This window comes from Cricetulus griseus, chromosome 7 (genome assembly GCF_003668045.3).
Source record: "Cricetulus griseus strain 17A/GY chromosome 7, alternate assembly CriGri-PICRH-1.0, whole genome shotgun sequence".
In the NCBI taxonomy this organism is placed as follows: domain Eukaryota; kingdom Metazoa; phylum Chordata; class Mammalia; order Rodentia; family Cricetidae; genus Cricetulus; species Cricetulus griseus.
Genome location: NC_048600.1, coordinates 84,865,593 through 84,882,918, shown reverse-complemented (window position 1 = coordinate 84,882,918; position 17,326 = coordinate 84,865,593). Strand labels below are relative to the sequence as shown.

The 17,326-nt window shown below is 47.1% G+C and overlaps 1 protein-coding gene across 4 annotated transcripts in view; it reads left to right on the top strand.

Annotated features, from left to right (window-relative positions):
- The first annotated feature begins 638 nt into the window (after positions 1 to 638).
- Nlrp1 (NLR family pyrin domain containing 1) overlaps positions 639 to 17,326 on the top strand; it is a 29,692-nt gene continuing 13,004 nt past the window's right edge. The window contains exons 1-7 of one of the 4 annotated variants that reach the window (XR_003487287.2): positions 639 to 828; positions 2,047 to 2,297; positions 3,098 to 3,259; positions 4,980 to 6,642; positions 11,557 to 11,727; positions 12,869 to 13,039; positions 16,095 to 16,184. Coding sequence is in view for 3 of the 4 variants with exons in the window: in XM_027426868.2 (XP_027282669.1) it covers positions 773 to 828; positions 2,047 to 2,297; positions 3,098 to 3,259; positions 4,980 to 6,642; positions 11,557 to 11,727; positions 12,869 to 13,039; positions 16,095 to 16,184 (2,564 nt within the window). In the remaining variant the exon portion in view is untranslated. The remainder of the gene's footprint in view (positions 829 to 2,046; positions 2,298 to 3,097; positions 3,260 to 4,979; positions 6,643 to 11,556; positions 11,728 to 12,868; positions 13,040 to 16,094; positions 16,185 to 17,326) is intronic. The other 3 variants (XM_027426868.2, XM_027426867.2, XM_027426870.2) reach the window with 3 other exon arrangements.

The following is a 17,326-nucleotide window of genomic DNA, read 5'->3' as shown; positions in this document are numbered from 1 at the left end:
CACACACACACACCACATCTTTTAAAAAGGATGGCATCAGAGGGAAATGAAGATTTGGGGAAAGTTTGTGGCACAAAAAGAGACCCAGTGGGACTGGAGATATCATGTAGAATTTAAGAGCTCTTGCTGCTCTTCCAGAGGACCTGAGTTCACAGCACAGCACAGCAGCCATGTCAGACAGCTAACTGTTACCTACAACTCCAGCTCCAGGGGAATCCTACGCCCTCTTCCAGATCTCGAATGCAGCATACCCACAGACTCACACACATACACATAGAACAAAAATAAAGTTTTTAGAAGTGAGAGACACAGTGTCTGAAGCCTGAAGAGCCATTTACTAACAGGAATAGCCAATGGGTGAGGCAGTGGAGGGGAGGAAGAGGAGAGGGGTAGGAGATCTGGAATAATCAAAGATTTTGCTGAACTGAAACTTCTTAGCAAACCCATAATGTCCTACATAGTAAATGGGCAAACTGGGGCTGAGGGAAATGAATCATAAACTCAGGAAGTTGGGGATCTCTCAAGCCTGGCTAAAGCTCCCAAGCTGGATCCTCCAGCCCAGGGTTCATCAAAGCTCCAGAAATTTCTAGTGGTATTTCGCAAGAGGAAACAAGTTGAATAATGTCATTTTCAGCCTGAAGGCCCAGAGGTCTGAGAATCTGCCAAAAGACAGAGATCATCTGCGCAGGCTCCTGATGCCTGCCTTTGTGATGAAGAGCCAGGGTCTCTTTCACTTTCAAAGGATGTTTACTAGCTGAGGGCTCTGCGACCCATGCAGCTGCCTTGGCTTAGGACACACACAGAAGGGGGGCACCATAGAAGAGCAAGGTGAGTTGTGGGGCTCAAAAAGTACCCCAAACCATGAGAGATGAGAAAAGATATTCCCTGGTCAGACTCTACTATGTGGGTGCTGTGGCAGACTGGAGTTCCATCCTGAGAGACAGGGTCGAGGCCCCACCCTGTGTGGACTCTGAAGGCCAGCTCGGGTTGGCGGTAGGCTGCTGGGTGCTCCCAAATGATGCAGGTGTCTACGTAGCCTATCGTGGACCCTGCTCTTTCATTTGCTCTCTGGGTGATTTATCCTCCCTGCTAGGAAGCTGGCTGTGGATTGTGACCCCTGAGTGATGTCCTGGGCCAGGAGATTTCTAAAGAAACCTTCAAGGGGGCTAGCCTGGACTCAGCCATAGCCTCTGAGTGCCACTCTGGGCTTCACATCACCACCCCACCTTCTGTCGAGGCAGTAGCTGAAAGATTAATCTCATGACTGTGAGTCCCAGGAAAAGGAAGGTGGTGGGGACCACAAAACAATGGATGTCACGCACATCCCATTCCTCCATCTCTCTGTCCTCATATCCTCTCTTCCCGTTACCCTCTAACCTTCTAAACCCACATTCTTCCACTCTCCCCATCCTCTCCACCTTCTTTCCCCCATACTCTAGTCCTCCAAGCTGTCCATCCTCAGGACCATATCCCCCCATTCCTCCATCTGCCAATATCCCATCATCCATCCTTCATCCCTCTGATTCCCTCATCCTCTCATCTCTTTTTCCTTCTAGTCCTGTATCTTTTAACTCCTCCCACCTCTCTGCCCCCACCCTCCTCCTCCCTGCTGCCTGTCACTCTGTCTGACTAGTCCTGGGCCCTTCCCTGCATCCTTGCATAATCAGATCTTCTTCCTATAAGTCTTCCTACCACTCCTTTCTCCTTCCTACCTCTAAACACAGATAATTTAGAGTTTTAAACCTGGGATCTGGCCTGGAGGTGATAGTGCACACCTTTAATCCCAGCACTCGGGGGGCAGAGGCAGGCGGATCTCTGTGAGCTTGAGACCAGCCTGGTCTACAAGAGCTAGTTCCAGGACAGGCTCCAAAGCTACACAGAGAAACTGTCTCAAAAAACAAAACAAAACAACCTGGGGTCTGAATAGAGTTCACTAGGCCCAGAAACATGATCCCAGTGAGAGCTTTGCCTTGGAGGGTGGTAAAGGCCAAGGCACTGGGAGACCACTGTCCCCTGGGTCCTTGTGTCCACCGTCCCCATTCCCAGAGCAGACATGTCTCGCACAACAATTTTGGCCTACTACTTGGAAAAGCTGAATAAGGAAGAACTGAAGGAGTTCCAGCATCGGCTGCTAAACCAAGTGGCCCTGCCAGAGGCCAGTAGCACAGAGGTGGCCTCAAACCTGGTGGCTCAGTATGGGAGTCGTCGGGCCTGGGACCTGGCCCTCCACACCTGGAAGCAGATGGGCAAGAAGCAGCTCTGCAGCCAGGCCCAGCAAGAGAAGGGCCTGACACCGAGTGAGTACACAAAGAACCCCAACCCTTCCCTCACTGTGACTCTATCACCACCACTAGCCCTCCTGTCAAAAGAGATCTCAGACTCCATCCGTGGCTGGAACTAGAAGTCTGGCTGGAATCTCTGACTGGACCCATGAGCTCCACACCCCCTTCTACTGAAATGCATTCTCAGGACCCCATGCAGTCCTCACAGGCCCTGGGAAGGAGCTCTCAGAAGCTGCAACAGGGAGAGGCTGGCATTCAGAAGGGCACTGAGAGGGGTGAACATGGGATTTGAGCCAGTTCCCAAGAGGGGTGCTTGTGTACCACAGTGATTTGTTAGTGACTTGGGAGCTAGACAAAGACGGGCTCCAGTCAGGGCATTACCACGCTGGGTAGGTCATTTCACTGCCTTCTGCCTGTTTCCCCATGTGGAAAATAGGAGAGTCAATACCTGCTTTCTTGGGTTCTGTGAGCTAAATGATGATCCACATCAGAGTTTAGCAAACAATAGATGATCAGTCAGTACGAGTGTCTTTGATTGCTGCTATTGCATCATTGTTGTTTGCAACCCTGGAAGGCAGAAGATCATAACCACAAGCGAAGGAGTTAAAGATCAGAGAGGCCCGTGACTCACACATGTGAGTATGTGAACTTCATGGCCCCAGATTAGGACCGCATCCCTGCAATACCTGTGAGAGCATTGTTCCACACTGAGTCTGTGGAGGAGGCTGTGGAGGCTTAGCATGAAGAACTTCAGTGTTCCTCCTGGGCTCCTGCCTCCTCCTGACAACCACCCAACCACTGTCTCGTTCCCACAGGCCATCATACCTCATTAAGCAGTTCCCCAAGCACATCTAACATGGAGTCCTCCAGCCGGTTTACTTCTAGCTCAGACCACGGCTATGGATCATCGTGTGAACAGTTGTCCGAGAAGGAAACTTTTCAAAACAAACCTATCAACTCTGAGTGCAGAATGAGAGGTGAGCTGGGCTAAGAGTCCTTTATGGGGATGTGAGACAGCAGAACATCTCCCCCTATGGGAGCCTGGGTAGGGGGCTGCAAAAGAAGCATAGAGGGTCAAAATGGGGAAGTGGGAGTAACAAGGTAGAAATGTTCTTTCTGAGTTCTGCAGTGCTGAAATTGCACTTGGCAGATGGGGAAATTAGAACCCATGTGGGTCAGGCAGTGAGTCTAACCCAACTGGCACCCTGGCTGAGCTCAGCTCATAATGTTGGTGTTGCTGAAGATCTGTGAGCTCAGGAAGGTCAAGCGTCCAAGAAGGTCTGTTTTCTCCAGGTGGACTTAGAAGAGATCAGGCTCAGGCTTCAGCCTCAGCCAGTTTCTTCTCCTGACTTCCCTTACCTTTATTTTAGTCTCATTAACCTCAACCCAAGCCCTTGCTTCTTCCTTCTTTCAATGCTTGACTTAGCCCCACCCAGGCCTCTTTCCTTCTCAGCACTGTCCACACCCTTGCCTCTTCCTCTTATCTCATCATCAAAGCAGCCATCTGTCCCCAGTGCAGGAGGGCTAGAGAGAGAAGCTCACTGGTCCAAGCTCACAAGCACTCAAAAGCAGAGCCGGGGCTGGAGTCTAGAGCAATCCTGTCTGGGAAAGTGATGTCTTCCTCTACCCTGCTCTAGCTTGCAGAAGTCCAGCCCTCTCCCATGCTCTCTCTCCCTTCGGGGCCCGTTCTTACCCCGTCACACATCCGGCTCCTGCAATGAAGGCTACAAGATCACACTCCACTGCCCTTGGGTGTTACCACTCTCTGTGTAATGTGGAGTACACCACTGTCTCTCATCTCTGTCCTTTTGGTAGAGCCACCGGGGGAGAATAAGACTATTACCACAATTCGTGAGACTAATTTGAAGCAAGCTTTATTAAATATTGGCCAGGACAATGAATACTGGCCATGTCCATACCTGGGACTCCCCCCCCAAAAAAATGGCAGTGAAATACATTAGTTGGAAACTTATAAAGGATGAGGTGGTGCAGGCCTTTAATCCCAGCACTCGGAGACAGAGTCAGGCAGATCTCAGTGAGTTCAAGGCCAGCCTGGTCTACAAAGCGAGCTCCAGGACAGCCAGGACTGCTATACAGTCAAAAATCCCCTCCACCCCCCAGAAAAAGAAAAGAAACTTATAAAGTCAACACCCAAAAGACTACATATTACCCACCTTTGTGCAATTATGGGCAAGCACGAATCCTGATGTACTTCCTGCCTGCGTTCCACCCACCCACACGTGATCAAGTTCATCCTATGCAGTTGGGGCAAGCAAGCTCATTTACAGAAGCAAAAATACATGGCTTGTTATCTTACATGAACAACAGCCCTCAGCATTCAAGGAACTTATGTCCTTGGGAAGTGGGGCTTACAGTTAGAGGCATTTTTGTTTTAAAGATTTCTAAAGCATAGTCATTTAAACTTAAAACACAAGCCTAGTTGCCACACTTTGAATTTTGAAAATGCCCAAATCATGCTAGGCCAAAGGACACACATTTAATCCCATCACTTGAGAGGCAGAGGAAGACCCATCTCTGTGAGTTCAAAGCCAGCCTGGTTAACATAGCAAGTTCCAGGATAGCCAGGGTTGCATTTTTTAAAATGCCTAAATTCATTTGGTTGTTGACTAAATGAATAGATGAATGAACAAACTACTCACTGCTACTTTTTGTCCCATCTTTTGCTCACCTACTTAGAAACTATAAAAATAACAAGCCCAAACCAGAAAAGAGAGAGCCCTTGCCATACACCGTCCTGGAAAACTGAAGATTTCCTCCAAAACTATACACAGCTACTACTTTTACAAAGATCTTGCCCCAGAGGCCACAGGTCCATGGTGAGAGAAAGAGGACATCAGGATATTAAAGATAGAGGACATCTGATTGCCATCCAAGACTTATTTGGCCCAAGCTTGGGTAGCCAGAAGGAGCCTCAATTAGTCATATTAGAGGGGGCTGCTGGGGTTGGGAAGTCCACGCTGGCCAGGCAGGTGAAGAGAGCATGGGAGGAAGGCCAGCTCTACAGGGATCGCTTCCAGCATGTCTTCTACTTCAGCTGCAGAGAGCTGGCCCAGTGCAAGCAGCAGAGTCTGGCTGAGCTCATAGCAAAATATGAAAATGTCCACAAGGATCTCATAGAGGAGATCCTGTCTCAGCCCAAGAAGCTGCTCTTCATCCTGGATGGCATAGATGAGCCAGCATGGACCTTGCAGAATCCTAAACTCTGTCAGCACTGGAGCCAAAAATGGCCAGTGCAGACACTGCTAAGCAGTTTACTGAGGAAATCCATACTTCCCAAGGCTTCCTTGCTGCTCACAGCTCGAACCACAGATCTACAGAAACTCATTCCTTCTTTAGGGCAGCCACGTTGGGTGGAAGTCCTGGGCTTCTCTGAGTCTGGACGGAAGGAATATTTCTACACATACTTTGCAGACGAAAGAGAAGCAATTACAGCTTTTAGCTTGGTTGAATCAAATCCTGTGCTCTTGACCCTGTGTCTAGTACCCTGGGTGTCCTGGCTGGTCTGCACTTGCCTAACACAGCAGATGGGCCAGTGGGGAGAACTCTCACTGACTGCACAGTCTACCACAGCGCTCTGCCTGAAATACCTTTCCCAGATTCTCCCAGTTCGGCCCCTGGGGCCCCGGCTCAGAGGGCTTTGCTCACTAGCTGCTGAGGGGATCTGCAAAGGAAAGAGTCTGTTCAGTTTAGGAGACTTCCGGAAACAGAAGTTACCTGGGTCTGTCATCTCCACTTTCATGAATATGGGTGTCCTTCAGAAGCTGCCTAATTCTACCAGGTACAGCTTTGCCCACCTATGTCTCCAGGAGTTCTTTGCAGCGATGTCCTGTGTCTTGATTTATGAAGAGGAAAAGGACAAACGTGAAAGCTTTAAAATTGTAGAAAAGCTGTTAAAAGTGTATGGAAGACTTGACCTGTTTGAGGCACCCACCATGCGCTTCCTGTTTGGCCTTTTGAGTGACCAGGCAATGGATGAGATGGAGAACATCTTCATCTGCCGGTTGCCTCTGGAGAGGAGGTGGGAGCTACTGAAGAGGCTCCTGAAGGAAGCCCATCCCAAACATTCCTATTCTCTTGGATTGCTCCACTGTCTGTATGAGATTCAGCACAAGGAGCTCCTGACACGAGCAATGCACAATGTTCAGGGAACAAGGGTTCATGTCCAGACAGATATGGCGCACCCAGTGTTCCAGACAAACATGAAGCACCTGGTGGTCCAGACAGACGCGGAGCTCATGGTGGTCACTTTCTGCATTAAATTCTGCTTCCCAGTGAAGAGGCTTCAGCTGGATTGTGGTAGACAACAAGAACAAGTACTGAGGGCCCCCAGGCTGGTTCTGTGAGTATCTAGACACGTCCCTCCCTCCAACTTCCCTGTGGATCCCGTGAGCCCACATGTTCTGAGCAGCAGGAACACTCTCAGCTGGTTCCAGAGGCTATAGAATACAGGGCTCCAGGGACACCTAGCTGCCCAATACAATCACCGGTCTCTATTCACCTATGATCCTCTGTGCCTGACCATTGGATGGAGCCTTGAACTGCTGTCTTTCCCTCTATCTCTGTGAGGACCCATCTTCTCTGCTGCACAGGCTTCCATTGTTATGCTGACCTTCACATTGCCTTGACTCTCCACACGCATCGTATCAGAGGGGCCCACAGCTTCTACTCCCTGCTCTTAACATGCTTTGTCTCTGAGAAACTACTCATTCGGTCCTGCAGGACCTTGATCCATCATCTCAGTGTGTTACACACACACACACACACACACACACACACACACACACACACACACACAAACACACATATATATATATATATATATATATATATATATATATATACAAAGCTGACTTACTTGAGTCAGTAATACCACTGTGGCCCTTAGTACTCAACCTAAAATATTCCCTATCCACCCTCTAATCCTAGCAGCATGGTGGATGGCTCTTCCCAGGTCCCAGGCCTCTGTGCAGCAGTGATTACTCAGTATCAGTGGTTACTCAATATCAGACTCCCCTTGAGTCATTCCATAAATATTCATTAAGCACTGATTTTATGACAAGCCCTACCAATCACAAAAAAGAAAATACCATTGCTACTCCCAAAGATCTCACAACTTGGGAGAAAAGACAGTCTTCTACTCTACCATCTGGCATGGCACCTGCAATGGTCAGTCATATACGAGGCACCATAGAAGACAATGTTGACACAAGTGGACCAGAAAGGGGAAGTGTCTCAGAGAAATAAATGTTTGGGGTTTGGTTTTGTTTTCAGTCTTCTGTTTTTCATATTTTCAAGCTTCTTCTCATGACAAAACTTACATTCCAGCTGGACTTGCTTCATAGACTTGAAATTCTATTACTCAGGAGGCCAAAGCTGGAAAATTACTGGAGTTTAGGATTTTGATACCAGTCTGATTAACAGAAAAAAAAATTGCATCTTAAAAATAAAAAAAGGATTTTAAAGTAGTAGACAACAGGAAGGGGATAAGGAGAGGAAAGGAGAAAATGGGTTAAAAAGAATAAATATATATATTTGCATTTCATTCATATATATATGAATGAAGACAACTCAATAAAATGACTCATTTTATATGATTATTCTTAGTAAGGGCTTATTTTGCTGTGATGAAACACCAAAACAAAAGGCAACTTGGGGAAGAAAGGATACTTACGCTTACACTTCTACAGCACACTTCATCATGAAGGGAAATCAATACAGGAACTCAAGTCAGGAGCCTGTAGGCAGGAACTGAAACAGGCGCTGTGGAGGAACAATGTTTACTGCATTGCTCTACATGACTTGCTCATCTCACTTTCTTCTTTTTTAAGATTTATTTATTATGTACACAATGTTCTGCCTGCACATATGTCTGCAAGCCAGAAGAAGGCACCAGATATCATTACAGAAGGTTGTGAGCCATCATGTAGTTGCTGGGAATTGAACTCAGGACCTCTGGAAGAGCAGTCAGTGCTCTTAACCACTGAGCCTTCTCTCCAGTCCCTAACCTCACTTTCTTTACATCCCAGGAACACCAGCCCAAGGGTAACACTGCCCTCAGTGAGCTGGGTTCTCCCACATCACCCATTAATTTTAAAAAATGCCCTGCAGACTTGCCTTCAAGCAAAATGATAAAGGTCTTTTCTCAATTAATTTTAGCTTGTGTCAAGGAAACGCCTATGCAAATAATGAGTTGTGTTCCTGAAACAGCAGAAAGGTGGATCCTGTTTTCTAATCTAATCTGTTAGTTTGCGTCTTTTTATTGAGGATAGGAGACCATTAATACTGAATATTATTAATGAGAAGTGTTTGTTGATTCCTTCTATTTTGTTATTGTGATGTGGACTTTTATGATTTACTGTTCTGAGATTATTATTTTCTTATATTCTTGGATGTAGTCAAAGCCTTTGAACTTTTCCTTCTGTTGTCTTCTGTAGACCTGGATCTGTAGATACAAATTAGTTAAATTTCATTTTATTGTGGAATATTTTTCTTTCTCCGATTGTGATTGACAGTTTTGCAGGATATAGTAGTCTGGGCTGGCATCTATGGTCTTGTAGAGTTGTAGAACATCCATCCAGGGCCTTCTGCTTCTCAGAGTCTCCAGTTAGAAGTCAGGTGTTATTCTAATGAGCCAGCCTTCTTATGTGACTTGGTCTTTTTCCCTTGTAGCTTTTAATATTCTTTCTTCGTTCATGTTCCATATTGCTTTTTGTGCCTTGATAGGCACCTCTTTCTTTAGACTGAGGAAATTTTCTTCTTTGTTTTGTTTTTCAAAAAAAAAATCCCTTTGCCTTTGATATAGATTTCTTCTCCTGGATTTTTTAGATTTAGCATTTTCTCAGACTGATCTATCCATCCTTTCTACTTTGTCTCCAAGACTTGAAGTTCTCCCTTCCATGTGTTGGTACTCTATTGATGAGGCTTACCTCAGAGTTTTTTTATGTGACATCCTGATTTTTTCATTTCCACTTTTATTTCAGTTTGAGTTTTCTTTGGTGATTCTATTCTTTTGCTAAATTCTATTTTCATGTCTTATTTTTATTGTTTCACTCAAGTGTGTTTTCACAGTCTTCATTGAGACATTTATTCAAATTCTCTTTAAGGTCCTTGAACATATTCATAACTATTGTGAAGGCCCTGTCTTGTGCTTCAGCTAAATTGCTTTTCTTAGGGCCTATTGCAAAAGGTTGCTGGCTTCTGGAGGAGGCATATTCTTTTGACTGTTCCTATTTGTGGTTTTGCACTGGATTCTATACATCTGAAGTTATAGTTGAGATGTTTCTAATTAGAGATATCTGGTCTTGTCTTTGTTGGAGGTATGTTATGTTCTTTGATTGCTGTTGCCTCCTCTCAATCCTAGGCCAGTATGGTCACTGTGGGTTCCGTGGTAGAGAGTGTTTCTGCGATTAGGTGGATGATACAAAGGAATGGAAATCAACTAGGAAGGAAAACTGAGAAAGGCATTGGGAAAGAGCTAGGGGGACCCTTGGTCTGTACCAAGATGTGTTGTCCACAGGGAATGAAGGTGGGTGGGAGGGACAGACAGGCTGCTGCAGGACTAACAGTAAATCTGGAGAGACTGGAAAGCAGGACAGGAAAAACAACAAAAACTGTCTACTATGTCCCAGCCCAGTGTGGCCACAGGGATCCCTGTTGGGAGTGTTTCAGGTCAGTAGTAACATAAAGAAGTGGAACTAAGCTAGAAGGGAAGACTTGGAGGTCATTGAGAAAGAGCTAAGGGGATCCAGGGTCGGTACCAAGAAGTGGAGTCCCCAGGGAATGGGTGTGGGTGGGAGGAGGGGCTCCTGCAGGCAGGCTGCTGCAGGACAAAGAATAAGTTGACTGCATTATCTGGTCATCCTCATGAATCTTCTGAAGAGCAGGGACCCCTGTGGTCCAGGCTCTTACAGCTAAGAAGACTGAGAGAGGCACAGCTTGTTGCGCAGGCAGCTGGCTGGTCACCTCTGCATGGCTCTGTACCCTGTGGAGGGGGTGGGATGAATTAAGATTGGGAACAAATTGGGACACACCAGGTCAAACAGCTAGCTGAGGTATTGAACTGGAGAACAGAACTAGCTGTCTGACGTTTTGGATAAACCTTGAGTAGCTGAAGCCTGGGAGTTAATAAGCTTGATAAAGGAGTATGTGAAAATGGAGAAATTAATTAAGCAGGAGTTATACAGGGCAGAGTCTATTCCAGAACTCCCAGAATTCTCTTCTACTCAACCTGCAGACATTCTCTCCCAAGACATTCCCTTTGTTCTCTCCATGGAATTTCTCTGTTGTCTTCTATTATTAGAAGGGGATGGGGTCCATGCAAGCCAATATGGTCATGGTGCTTTATGAGAATACTCAACATCCTATCAGAGTCTCCCTCAAACACCTCTCCTGAACACTCCACTTCCCATCTCCAGTTTACCTTTATGACCCCTGTCACTCCAGAATCCTATACCAAAAGGAGACATGTGTGTACATATCAAAGGAAATAAGTCTGTCTGAACTACTAATGTCCTCCTCTGTGCCAGGTCCTGTACTGGGCACTGATATTATAAAGAAAAGATGCCACCTATTTGTCCATGCCCTCAAGGAACATCTAGACTGAAATGTAAACAGAACACAAAATGAGCCCACAATGAGCTAAGCTTTAGACCACAGATGAGGAACTACACAGATAAATAAGAGACCAAGATGTTGGGGAAAAAGAGAAGATGTAGAGACTGGTCTATCCTGGGAATGGCACATTGAAACTGTCTTAGCCAGTTCTATTGCTGTGAAGAGATGCCATGACCACAGCAACTCTTATAAAAGAAAGCACATTTAATTGGGGCTGGCTTACACTCAGAGATTTAGTCCATTATCATCAGAGCAGGAAGCATGGTACACACAGGTCGACATGGTGCTGGAGAAGTAGCTGAGAGTTCTACATCCAGATCTGAAGACAGCAGAGAGACACTGGAAGAGAGAGACACTGAACCTGATTGAGCATTTGAAACCCCAGCTCCCACCCACAGTGACACACTTCCTCCAATGAAGCCACAACTAGTCCAACAAGGCCACATTTCCTAATAGCACTGAAAAGTTTTATTCCCTGGTGACCAAGCATTCAAATTTAAGAATCTTTGAGAAGCATTCTTATTCAAACCTCCACAGAGGCATCAGAGTCAGGATAGAATCCCACTCTGCAGTATGGGGCTGTCCACACTGTTCAGACTATACAGATGTAATTTACATCCCTCCTTTTTCTTATGTTCAGGTCCAGATGGACCCCAATCACTAAAGCCAGTTGGCAGATTCTCTTCTCCATACTTGAGTTCTCAGGAAGCCTGGAGGAGCTGGACCTAAGTGGAAACCTACTGAGCAACTATGCAGTACAGAGTCTTTGTAGGACCCTGAGACAGCCTGGGTGTCACCTAAAGACCTTGTGGTGAGTTTTCCCCTGAATGGCAGGAGAGCAAAGGCAAAAGCTGAGTCTAGGGTGAGGCTTGGATTTCATCAAACATTCACTGAACCCTTTTAACCACATCCATGAGAGATAAGCAGACTTGCTATGATAAACAAATGGGAAATCTTGGGGTCCTGAAAGACTGACCTTGAGCAGAGTCCCACTAGCTATTGATAACAACAGGCCCAAGAAATATCCTGAGGAAGTGGTTACAAAAGAACTGAAGAACACAGAGGAAGAGGCTAAATGAAGCAGCAGGGGGAAAAAACGCAAGGCCCAGGGAATGACATCTCCCCATTTCCTGCTGCTCTCTGCCCTTGTAACCAGCCTTCTACTCTGTTTCTGTGGACTCCATCTTTATTAACATTTCACATGACGAGGGAGATCATGCTCTATTCTATGTCTTCATAGAATGTTTTACTTTTTCATGGCTCTTGAGACACACTAGTGCAATGCTGTGGATTTCTCAGAGCTTGGCCCTCCCAGACCCAACAGCAGTAGAGCAGTAAACTTCTAACTATACCATTGGTCCTGCAGCTCAGCTATGGGACACATTGAATTTTCTATACTGATAAGACACGGGAAGGCAAAGATGCAGCACAGATACCACCTGTAGACATGGTCCTGGCCTGAGCAACATCTACTCTAGATCCCAGTATGTACTGGAGAGCCCAAGACAGGCTCTCAGGTCCAAACAAACCTGCCATATCCCCTTTCACCTTCTGTTCTTATACTAGAAACACACTGGTTTATTGCCTGGCCTATCAATGGCCCTGATATTGGAACTACCTAGACATCCTATGTCCATTGTCCCTGGATAACATAACAGCTAAACATTTGGCTAACAGTTAAACGCGGGTATACAAATTGGACATTAGGTAAGCTGTACATATAAAGTTGGTGTGGGGGATAGGAGGATTACTGTGAATCCTACAAGGAGTGAGAAGCATCCTCAGGGGCAACTTAGGTGCAAGAGGAAAATTAAAACCTTGAAAGTTACCACAAGCCAGGGAAGCCCCAATTTTCCTTTAATGAGGACTTTCAGATACCAGAAAGGAGAGCCAATCCCCACTATCCAGAAGAGTGAACTCTCAGGACATGACAGAGTGCATCTCTCGTGCAGGCTTGTCAACTGTGGCCTCACATCCAGCCACTGTGTGGACCTGACCTCAGTGCTCAAGGCCAGCTCCAGCCTAACTGAGCTCGACCTGCAGCTGAATGACCTGGGCGACAGTGGGGTGAGGCTGCTGTGTAAGGGACTCAGGAATCCTGCCTGCAACCTCAGAATCCTACTGTAAGTAAGACTCTGGGAGGCCCTTCTACCAGGAGACCAGGGAGGGCAGTAGATGGAGTACCAGAGGATCAGATGTGGAAAAGAAAGGGGACAGATGATGCACAGTCAGCCTGGCTCTTGACCAGCTGTGCCGCTTATAGCTGTGGCTTAGTCAAGTCACTGTCTTCTCTGAACTCAATTTCTTCATCTATTAAATGGGAATGTCATACCCATCATGCAGATTGCAATGACATAAAAATAGGTATATGTAAAAGCAAATATAATACCAGGTGGGCAGCTGGGCATTATGGAATCATATTCATTAATGAGGCTGCTTGTTGGTGGCATGATCGGGACAGAGATGCTCCCCTTTACCTCAATGCCTGCAACAGACAAGGGAGCTGACCTTCCCCCTCACCAGCTGCAGCACTCGGAAAGGTGAGCCCTGCACCTTGCCTGGGCAGCACAGTAGAGCTGACCCTATTGACTGGGGTGCAGGTAAACCAACCCCAAGAATGTGACCATGGGAGATCTGGCCCACCCCTCATCTGCCATATGGTGGTATAGGTGGGGAAGAGAGCATCTCCTCACCACCTGTGGCAAGTGGGAGAGCTGGCCTTGAGATCATAAGGGCAGGAGAGCTGTCCCTGCCCCTCACCAGCTGTAACACTCAGGAGAGTGGGCCCTGCACCTCACCTGGTCACTGCAGTAGAGCTGGCCCTGCTGGTGTAGAAGTGGGAGAATGACCCAAGGACCTGAAAGCAGGAGAACTGGCCCTGCCCCTTGCTCATTGCTGCAGGGGGTGAATTAGCCAGGGCAATGCTGGAGCACTCACCCTGGTGGAAAGGACAGGAGGAGCTGGTGGGCTGACCAACCCTGCAACTCCTCAGGCCCAGAACCAGGCTTATGAGTTGGCCCACCCCAAGTGTTCACCCCATCTACAATCTGCTGGAGCACGTGAAGGGGCCAGTCCTGCAGACCCAAAGCTACAGGGACTTTCACAACACAGGGCAACAACAGGATAACAAAGAGGAGGCTCCAGAATTAATAGTGTGCATAAACCAGAGGCCTTGAAACAAACCAATGACTCTTTGCAAGGAACACTTGCAAGTAAAGACACATGGATAGAAGGGTTTACTGTATGGCTCACTGTGTCACACTACAGCTTCCATGACAAGTCCTATTTTCTCCTTTATTTTTTTCTCCTAAATTTTATTTTATTTTATTTTAGGGGAGGAGGTTGCAAGGGCAAAGGGCAGATACAACAGGACAGGGAAATGAATGGGATCGAGATGCGTGATGTGAAAGGTACAAAGAATAAATTAAAAGAAAATTTTAAAATGAGGTTGTATGTTCAAAGGGTTTCATTTCACTCCATGGTAGCTCTTCAATCACTCACTCATGCATTCATATCAGTGCCAAGCCCTGGTCCAGGCCCTAGGGATGCAATCACAGCACACATGGCTCTGTCCTGCTAAGCTGTGTGGGAAGAGACAGACATGGGTCACCTGTGATTCAGTATTGACAAGCTCTGCTGAGTGCTGTGGAATCCACAGTATGGTGAGAATGCAATGCTGTGAGAGGGCCTGCTTTATTGAATGGCCCAGGGGGCTTCTTGGAGGCCAATCCAAGGACAGCAGTCCTGACATTTGTAATGTAGGAAAAGACCCTGAAACAAAAGAGGGCCAAAGGGCTGGGCAGACTTAGAGTCTTAAAAGAGCTTGCGTAGACCCTGTGTGGCTGAAATGGAGTTCTCTCCGTGCCCTAGATTTGCATGCAAACCAGGAAAGCCTGCCTCCTATGTGTCCTCCTCTACTTTCAAAAATCCAGTTTCCTCTCTCTTCGTCCTTCAGGATATGTCTAGAACAACACTCCCTGCAATTTCTGGCCAGAACCCTCCTCAGAGAACTATACAAGGCTCTGGACTCATGTCCAGAGCCCTCCATTTCTTCCATTTGGCAGAGAGTCTGAGAAGCCTATGCCCTGTGACTTTCCCCACCAGGACCGCCACTTCCACTCTGAAACCTAAAGGAATAGTCAGGGCAGGACATAGTAGTGAAGAGTCTGCTTTTGACCTCTCAGATTATGGAAACTAGGCCGACCAGCTCTCATCCCTGTCTCTCTCCCACACACTGATAAGCCTTTCCAATGCTGGCCTCAGCCACAGGTCTGCTTTCAGGACACGTCTCGGTTACTTGTCAAATCTTAGCTGCCTCCTTCCTTCTTGGAGACAGGAACAAGATTCAGCTTCAAGGGCTCCATCTCCCTCTCCAGGGAGAACAGCTCATAGGGCGGGAATGCTGACATTGCACAGCCTCTCACAATTGTAGGACTCTTTCCTCTCCTGCCTTGTCCTCGCTTCTCAGCAGGCTGAGAGGGGGTGATGCTGTCCCTGGTTATGGACATGGAGGCCCAGGAAAAGTGGTAATTCTAAACCAACAGAAACTCTGGTACTCGAAGCCTGTAAGAATGGAATCCAAGGCCTGGATTGTGGCTCAGTAGAGAAAGCTCACATGTGAGAACAGGGCTTCCATCTCCAGCAATGAAATGGGAGGCAGAGGAGGAAAGTGGAACTAAGATTGTCTCCTTCTAGCAGCATTCTCACAAAATCCTAGAACACGGGCCTTCTGCATTCTCTTTAAACAACAGTCCAGAGTCCCTTCTGTGACAAAGCCATGGCCCACCAACCACTGTGATCCTGACGGCTGCAGGGATGCTCTCTGCCAATAAGAACTACCTCGTCCACAGTCATGTCCCCTTCCTAGGATGGTTCATATCCAGCATCTGGCCCATGTAGGAGTCAAAAATGTCAACTCTAGACAGTTCCAAAGGCCGTCATCGCAGCTCAGATCTGCCTGTGATCTGGCCAAGACCTCACTGCCGCCACCACCCCATGGCCACATCTGCCTCTGCTACTCCCTCCCTTCCCCGTCCTGGTGTTGGCCAAAGAACTCACCCCAATAAGCTCCCTCACTGCCTTTATCTCAGAGCCTAATTCTGAGGAACCTAACTGTGATAGAGTCTTTCATGTTCCTTAGTGTATCCCAGGACAATATGGCTTCCCTTGTGCTTTCAGGCTGGACCAGGGCTCTCTGAGTGACAAGGTGATGGCGCAGCTGAAGGCTCTGAAGGCAGAGAATCCACGGCTGCTCATCCAGAGCACACGGTAAGGAGTGGCCCAAACTGAGATCCTGTGGCTGGTCCAGAGCTCAGAGATGAGAAAATGGTCCTGGGGTAGCAGGAGAGACAAATAAAAACAGGAAGGAATCAGGACATCATAGCAACCAGCATGAGATAAGTTGTTTTGATTTCGTTACGTTGGTTTTGTTCATTTGGGTTTTTTAGTGAAAATAGAACCATATAACCTGCCTCTTAAATCCCTCCATGGGAAATAGAGGAGACTTCTAAAGAAAGTAAATCAGTGGAAAGTCCTTTGGGCACAGCATAGTGATCATAAGTAGGCACCAGTTCCACAGTGAACCCAGAACACTGGAAAATGAAGGCATCACCACAGATGCTAGACAAAGATGCAGGGAGACATTTGGGGCTGGAGAGACTGCTCACTGATTAAAGCACTTGCTGCTCTTACAAAGGACTCAGGTTCAGCTCCCAGAACCCAAATGGTGGTTCACAACCATCTGCAACTCCAGTTCAGAGCATCCAAGGCCCTCTTCTGGCCTCTGTGGGCACCAGGCACGCATGAACTACACATGCGTATGTGCAGGCAAACGATCACACACAAAAAATTAAAAACCAAAAAGACGGATCTCTGTGAGTTTGAGACCAACCTGGTCTACAAGAGCTAGTTCCAGGACAGCCTCCAAAGCCACAGGGAAACCCTGTCTTGAAAAAAAAAAAAAAAAAAAAGAGCCAGAGTTTCCCAGAGCCCACTCCAGACCTACTGATTTAGAATCCTGGGAGTGAAGCAGCTTCAGCCAATAGGATCTCTGATTTAGTAGGCCATCCAGGTGACATATAAGCATACTGAGTTTGAAAGCCACTAACCTAGAGCAGAAAAAAAATGGCATAGTCGGGGCTGGAGGATGACAGTTCTGTGGCAAAGCCTTAGGACTGTGCTAAGAACTTTCTGCTTTCTTCCAAGAAGTAGAGGAGGGTCATTCCAGGGCCTCAGCAGTAAAGGGACATCTGTTTCCTATCTTTTGGTCAGTTACCTTATAGAAACGGAGCTAGAGGATGGTGAGAGCAGAATCAGGGAGACCTGTTGGAGGACGACGCAGTGGTTCAGACCATCGTGCTCTCTCGCTCTCTCTTTCTCTCTCTGTCTCTCTCTTTCTCTCTCTCTGGACA